Source organism: Cyprinus carpio, chromosome A9 (genome assembly GCF_018340385.1).
Source record: "Cyprinus carpio isolate SPL01 chromosome A9, ASM1834038v1, whole genome shotgun sequence".
NCBI classification, from domain to species: domain Eukaryota; kingdom Metazoa; phylum Chordata; class Actinopteri; order Cypriniformes; family Cyprinidae; genus Cyprinus; species Cyprinus carpio.
In genome coordinates, this window is record NC_056580.1 from 13,020,188 (window position 1) to 13,027,814 (window position 7,627).

Sequence of the window (7,627 nt, forward strand, 5' to 3'; positions counted from 1 at the left end):
GCCTTTTATACTTTATAGGCTGATAACGGTTTTTGTCATTCAAATACCCTGAAACCTGATGATCAAGCAGGTCTGTGATTTCTGTTAATTTAAATTGTGCAATCACAGCCTACATGAAACAAACAGAATGAAAGACAAACAGAAAGAGAGAGCGAGAGAGATACAGCAAATGAGAGGGAAAAGCAAGACAAGTCATGTTGGCCAAGAGTTACCAAGTCTGAGGAATTCCTTAAAGTAGCAAACATTTTCCAAGTACTTAAAAAGTAATAGTTAGAGTTTCATAAAGAGTCTGATTTGCTGCCTATTTTCATTTAGGTAAATTGAAATAAATGCCACGCTCATGTCAAATGAACAAAATTATATATTATGTGATTTTTGCATAAAGAGGTCTGCGGGTACAATATGCCTAAAATGATTTTAGATTTCCCTTCACATAATTGTAGCCATTTAAACAATTCTACCAAGAGAGGTCACCAAAATTATCAATAATGTGAAGCAAAACGTTATATAAATGTGCATTTGAAGTGAAATTTTGTTTTATATTCAGTATTTGTCCAGTCCCTATTGTATCAGTTTTGACTAAATACACCCCATATTCCTTTTTAAGTCCCCCATTTTCCCTTTCTGCACTTTAAAGTAGCATTTGATTGCAGTTAACATTATTTGAAATTTCTAGTTTATTTAATGGCTGCTTAGACATAAGCAAAATGCAAATATGTTCTAACAAACTCATTCTATTAAATGTGGAGAAAACTTCTCAGGATTTTTTAAAGCACAGCTTTGAGATCTGTACCTGTACCTCAGCTTCTGCAAATGAAATGGGTTATTAGTAAAGTTCAAGAGAGTGTGGTGACTTTAAATGACAGCATCATGTCTTGCACTCAAAGATGTACAAAAAAGTTTAAATATCAAGGATAATTATTTATAGTACAATTACTTTTGACCAATAGGTGGAACTGTTACTAAATTGATATACCATTGACACGGCATTGTGCCACTTAATAAAGAAAACTGTTTAATGTCGATAGGCCAATGCACAGTTAAGCTAACGAGATGACATGGCAGAGTTTTTTCTTCAAATGTTTATGTGTTGTCGCTTTGTTAGTTCAATTAATTACCATACAAATAAATAACCTCGACAGCGCTCCCTTGGATGGTTAACTTGTGCGCAGGTACTGAAAGAGTGGATGCCCAAATACTCAAGGTACAGGGGTTCTATCATGGTATCAAAAATCATTACTGATTGCTTATTTATATGATAATGTTCTGTAATGGTGCTTTTGGTCATTGATTTAATGATTATTTTAAAACTGTTAAATTAGTTAAATTGTAAATTTTAGTTGCCTTTATTAAACTTGCATTTATCAAATATTTTTGTTGTTTAGATGTGATGCTTAGTTATAATTTGATGGGATACTTGATTGTTTTTCTGAATTGTTTAATGTGAGTTTACTTGGATAAGCCACTTTTAGTATACTCAGTAATGTTCCAATGTGCTTTAAAAGAAAAGATTAATGTTTTTTCCAAGTTAAAAGTTGTTTATTGATATAGTGCAACAACAATAAAATACATTTCACCAGAAAAATACCAACTTTTTCCTGTGTGTGCAACAATAATCAATAAATAATTGATTAGTGTGTCCACTCTATATTAAGGTTCACTTTGACAGGTTACCAACATTTGCAATTCATTAATAAATTGTTTAAACATCTTCATGTTTAGACATTATTAACGTTTATAGTGCATTAATAAATAGTTCAAAGGTGTTCACTTTACATTACGGTTCACTTTGACAGGTTACTAACATTTATAACGCATTAATAAATGGTTTGCAGTTGTTCACTTTAAATTATGGTCCACTTTGACAGGTTACTAACGTTTATAACCCATTATTAAATAGTTCAAAGGTGTTCACTTTACATTAAGGTTCACTTTGACAGGTAACTAATGTTTATAACTGATTAATAAATGGTCCACAGGTTTTCACTTTACATTAAGGTGTACTTTCACAGGTTACTATCATTTATAGCTCATTGATCAATGGTTCACACATGCTCACTTTACATTAAGGTTCACTTTGACAGGTTACTAACGTTTATAACTCATTAATAAATGCTTCACAGTTGTTCACGTTACTTTAAGGTTCACTTTGACAGGTTACTAACATTTATAATTCATTAATAAATGCTTCACAGTTGTTCACTTTACATTAAGGTTCACTTTCACAGTTTACTAACATTTATAATTAATACATGCTTCACAGTTGTTCACTTTACATTAAGGTGCACTTTCACAGTTTACTAACATTTATAACTAATAAATGCTTCACAGTTGTTCACTTTACATTAAGGTTCACTTTCACAGTTTACTAACATTTATAACTAATAAATGCTTCACAGTTGTTCACTTTACATTAAGGTGCACTTTCACAGTCTACTAACATTTATAACTCATTAATAAATGGTTCACAGGTCTTCACTTTTCATTTCAACTTCAATTTGACAACAAACGCGCTGCAAATACTCACAACAAAACCAAATAAAGAAATGCACTGCAAATACTCACAACACATGCAAACAAACAAACGTGCTGCAAATAAAATTCTTTATTTGGTTGTGTTGTGAGTATTTGCAGCACGTCTCTTTATTTGTTTGCGTTGTGAGCATTTGCAGCACCTGCTGTCAAACTGATGAAAATGTTTTCTTAATTTGCTGGTGCTTTTTCTATTTGCGTGTGTTTTCTGAAGTTGCAGCATGTTGAGCTCTCTCAGCCACCGTAGTTTTCCCTTCATAAAGGGAACTTTAATGTAATGTGTTACCAAAAGATATAATTTTGTTTGAGATTTATTGAATCGTATGTAAATATAGCTTTACTTCCTCACTATCTGATTTGCTGAGACTTTACATGAAAAAAAGTAATTTTGTGTATCAAAAGATTTTAATTTTTACCACAATAATTTTATGATGATCTCTCTTTAATGAAACATTAAAGTATGTGATGTATTTTTTTAATCTTTGATTGATGCACCCTAAATTTTTGCCTTTTCCCCCACCTTTTATATCCATCTTTTATATCCATCTTTTTATAATACAGTTCTATTATCTGTTTAATAAGAGAGCTGTCCACACAGGACATCTTTTTGCTTTCTATCACGCCACATTTCCATTTCCATATATAAATAGTCAGACATGTTTGACTTTTGCACTCAAGTCTTGCACATGAGAGTAAAAAGAAATTAAACTTGAAAAAAGTGTCTCTACTGTAGACCTTGCATTCTATTGCCTTACATCTCACATTTTGAAATGAATTAAAAGTGTTCTGTGTGAATGGCCCCTAAGAGACACAGTATATGCCTCAACACCAGTTCTTTGCCTCTAAATCCTCCTTGATGGATACCATGGTTGCCATTTATAACAGTTTTTTTGCTATAGCTGATAGTGTGAGGGTGCTGTTGGCAAATATTTGAATGCATATTTCTGTAGTAAAATAAATAATCACCCTGAGCTAGCTACAGTAAGTAGACAAACACAAGTTTAGTCAATGCGTAGTGGCATGTTGAACAAGCCTGAGCTTGGGGTTTATTGACTGAGGTTGGGATGCTTGGTACTCACAATTTTATTGTTGAACAAATCTATGATTCAGTGCTTTAGAACAATAGCTTAGATGTTTTTTTGAATTGCTGATTAAATTTTTTACAACCTGTGCCTTTGTTCAGGATTGTATAAAGAGACTACAGCACGGTTTGCTATCCAACATTTCACATCTAACAATGACAACTGAGAGTGTAAGTGCCTCTTTCTCCCTGATTGTCTGTGTCCCACAGTTTGTCATGATGTTTTAGCACAATGTAAACTGTCAGTGTTGTGTTTTGTCTGACAGATTGTGTTCTACGAAGACAGGAACTTCCAGGGAAGGTCCTATGAGTGTAAGGGAGACACAAGTGACCTTCATCCTTTTTTTAGCCGCTGTAATTCTGCAAAGGTGAAGGGGGGCTTTTGGGTGCTGTATGAGTGGCCAAACTACATGGGCTATCAGTATATCCTGACCCCAGGGGAGTATCCAGATTATCATCATTGGATTGGCTTCAATGATTGTGTCCGATCTTGTCGTCTACTCAGGCATGTAAGTCCAATGGCAACACACACAATCACTTTGAATTGCTCTCAGTGAGTCTGTGTTTATAAGTAAACAGTGTGATTAGGTGTAAACATAGAAACATCATTTGTGTTTATTTCAGGTTACTGGACATCTCAAGCTGAAGCTCTTTGAGAGGCCCAATTTTGATGGCCAAACATGGGAAGTTACAGAAAGCACCCCGTCCATTCAGGAACGTTTCCACTGTAGAGAGATCCATTCCTGCAAGGTCCAGGAAGGTCCCTGTGTGTTCTTCGAGCATGCAAACTACAGTGGCCGTCAGTACCTCCTTGAGAAGGGAGAGTACAGACGCCACACTGAATGGGGGGCCATGCATCCCATTGTGGGCTCTATTCGTCAAATCACCACAGACTGTTGAATTGAAAACTTGTTGTCACTACTACTGAAAAATATTGAAAAATAAAATTCTTTGAAGTGGCATTCATTTATGTGAGTTGTGTCTATTTTTTATTGGTTGCCATAAAACAATATAAAGCTGAAATATTCCTAACCTATTAAAACATTCTTACAGCTAGTTTATCATTTATAGTTCTATGAATGACTGCTTTGTAAAGTCAAATCAAGTCATCTTTATTTTTATAGTGCTTTAGTAAGTGTTAGCGACAGTAATGTTGTTATTCAGTTTAATGTTGAATGTTAATTCAATTCAATTCAATAACTGTTTTGATGTTGCAAAATTCATCAATTATGAACAAATTTGATGTTGCTAAAAAGCGTCTCTACAGAAGACAATAGTGACATTATTCAGCTCAGTTCAGTTACATTCAAGTGGTGTACTCTTCCTACAGTGTCAATGTGATGATATTACTGAATATTAAGTGTCTTTAGACCCTAACTAAATGACCCAAAGGAAACGGTGGCGAGGAGCCCAAACTCAATCATGTGATAGAAATGGAGAAAAAATAAAACCTTGGGAGAAACCAGCCTCAGTCATGGACCAGTTGTCGTCTGGCCTAAATTAACAAACACAGTGTGATATTGAGCACTGAGTGATACTTGTGAGTTCATACAGTGTGTGCAGCTCTTGAGCAGAAATGGTTTCAAGTAAGATGTTTTACATATTTTATACTCTGACATAAATCAAACAAACGACAACAGCAGTCCAATTCCTGAACAACTTACAAAGCAAATCAAAAGTTTTATCAGATTATATTACATTTGCCCTATATAAGATTAAAAGAAGTTATAATTTAAAATATAATACCACATTCTATATATAACTTTCTTATCAGACAGTGTGTATTTAGACTGAGAGCAAAAAGTTATTTTCAGTAATTCCACACACTGTGATTAGATATTTTACTTTATAATTGCATAATAATTTCTATAATTCCATTTTTACCTTATAATAGTATATAACTTTATTATTTTTATTTACTTAGCATCTCTCTTTATTTATAGTATATGGAAATATGGTATTTGTTGTTATTTGTACTTAATGCAACAGTATTTACCACTATTTATAATGTAACCTGTATTAAACTTAGTATACAGTAAATAGCCAATGTCTTGTTTTAATATTCTGTTTACACTTCTGTCTGACAGTAGAGCAAGAGTCTGGGGTGCAGCGTACAAACACAAATGCATCAGTTCATTTGGCATGTGTTACACCTCATTCAATATGAACTTGGCTTGACGCCAATGCTGCTCCAACTATGCCAGTACCAGGATCTGGAAAACAATTTAATTAGCCCAATAAATATTTTCTGCACTCCATTGCAGAATCAAAAGGACAGGGTTTCATACAATGGCCAATGCAATGATCTGCAGGAACAATCTAGAAACAATCGCAGTATCAGCTGTTGATGATGCCGTTGCTGCGGCCATTCATATAACAATGATTTGCCTGGCAGAACAACTCAATGTGAAACATATAAATCTCACTCATTGCCCTTTCAATACACAGAATACATCAAAGGGAGGATATGGACAAAATATGGACAAAATAGGAAAAGTAAGACATATTTTGCTTGCATAAACTAACTCTGCAATCTTTTCCTTGGCTTAACTTTGTTTCTACATCTTCTCCCATACAGATTATCTTTTATGAGGACAAAAACTTTCAGGGACGTTGCTTTGAGTGCAGCATGGACTGCCCAGAGCTGTCATCCCACTTCAGCCGCTGTAACTCCATCCAAGTTGAAAGTGGGGCCTGGGTTTTGTATGAACGTCCAAAATTCATGGGTTGCCAGTACATCCTAACCAGGGGAGAGTATCCTGATTACCAGCACTGGATGGGCTACAATGACTCTATAAGGTCTTGCCGCATGGTGCGAAATGTAAGTCATCCCTGTTTGGAGAAACATAGCTGGGCTATTTAGTCCAGTACAAGTCGTTGTTCCTCCTTTTCAGCAAAAACAGTCGCCCACACCGACATATACTGTATGCCACACTAACCATTCAGGAACAGCATCATTGGCCCTTAACTCTGGCAGATGTGAAATAACACTGTATTGTTCCCTACTGAAAGTTTATTTTGATCTTGGAGGAGGTTTAAACAAAAATAACCCAGTATGCATAAACTGAAATAATTTTTTTTTAATAATTCAGTATAATTTTAGGTGATTCTAGATATGACTCTGCTCTTTCTACAGTAAATGGCCTGTAAGAAATCAATGCATTGTAATGGTATGTGGCTATCCACTCTCTCTTTTGTAGCATACTGGCGTTTTCCGTATCCGTCTGTATGAGCGGCCTGACTTTCAGGGTCAGATTATGGAGTGCAGTGAGGACTGGCCCTCTCTCTATGACCGCTTCCGTCACCATGAGGTACAGTCCTGTAATGTTCTGGATGGGGCCTGGGTCTTCTATGAGCATCCTAACTACAGGGGACGTCAGTATTTGTTGGAGAGAGGCGAGTTCCACCACTTCACTGACTGGAGTGCCATGCATCCTACTGTCGGCTCCATCCGCCGTGTTCAGGATATTTAGGTCTTTCAGTGTGTAGTTAATTGTTCCTTAACTATTTAATAAAAAAAATGACACTGAGCTATCCTAAAGCCCCAGTCTTCTTGTGTCTTATTTTGTTCCACTTAAAAGCTGGTCTTCAAACAAAGCATTTAAATAAAGACCATGTAATTTTATATATATATATATATATATATATATATATATATATATATATATATTAAAAAACAGCAATATCATGAAATATTATTACAATTGTTTTCTATTTTTATATATATATATATATATATATATATATATTTCTTTTTTTTTTTTTCGTCTTCTTATTGTCTATACCTGTGAAAACAAAGATTACTTTTCAGCAGCCATTACTGTAGTCTTCAGTGTCACAATATCATGAACTTTAGAAATCATTGAATATGCTGACTTGGTTTTATGCTGATGCATTTTGTTTAGGATTCTTTGATGAATAGAAAGTTCAAAAGAACATTGCTTAATAAATTAAAGTGATAGTTTACCCTCACCTTACTGACCCTCAAGTTTACTGAACTTAAATTAAATAAAT

At 34.5% G+C, this 7,627-nt stretch overlaps 2 protein-coding genes across 2 annotated transcripts; both read left to right on the forward strand.

Annotated features, from left to right (window-relative positions):
- Nucleotides 1-3,683: 3,683 nt before the first annotated feature.
- crygs4 (crystallin, gamma S4) lies at nt 3,684-4,564 on the forward strand. Its single transcript, XM_019067144.2, has 3 exons — nt 3,684-3,784; nt 3,880-4,122; nt 4,238-4,564. Exons 1-3 carry the CDS (start codon nt 3,770-3,772, stop codon nt 4,511-4,513), a joined length of 534 nt encoding a protein of 177 aa, XP_018922689.1. The 5' UTR covers nt 3,684-3,769; the 3' UTR covers nt 4,514-4,564.
- Nucleotides 4,565-6,036: 1,472 nt separating this feature from the next.
- crygs3 (crystallin, gamma S3) lies at nt 6,037-7,157 on the forward strand. The gene is made up of 3 exons (XM_042763584.1): nt 6,037-6,109; nt 6,192-6,434; nt 6,814-7,157. The coding sequence occupies exons 1-3, from the start codon at nt 6,092-6,094 to the stop codon at nt 7,084-7,086; spliced, it is 534 nt and encodes a 177-aa protein (XP_042619518.1). The 5' UTR covers nt 6,037-6,091; the 3' UTR covers nt 7,087-7,157.
- The last annotated feature ends 470 nt before the right edge of the window (nt 7,158-7,627 follow it).

Coding starts and splice junctions, on each gene's coding strand:
- crygs3 (XM_042763584.1), top strand. Junction 6,435..6,813: donor CTTGCCGCATGGTGCGAAAT/GTAAGTCATCCC, acceptor TCTCTTTTGTAG/CATACTGGCGTTTTCCGTAT.
- crygs4 (XM_019067144.2), top strand. Junction 4,123..4,237: donor CTTGTCGTCTACTCAGGCAT/GTAAGTCCAATG, acceptor TGTTTATTTCAG/GTTACTGGACATCTCAAGCT.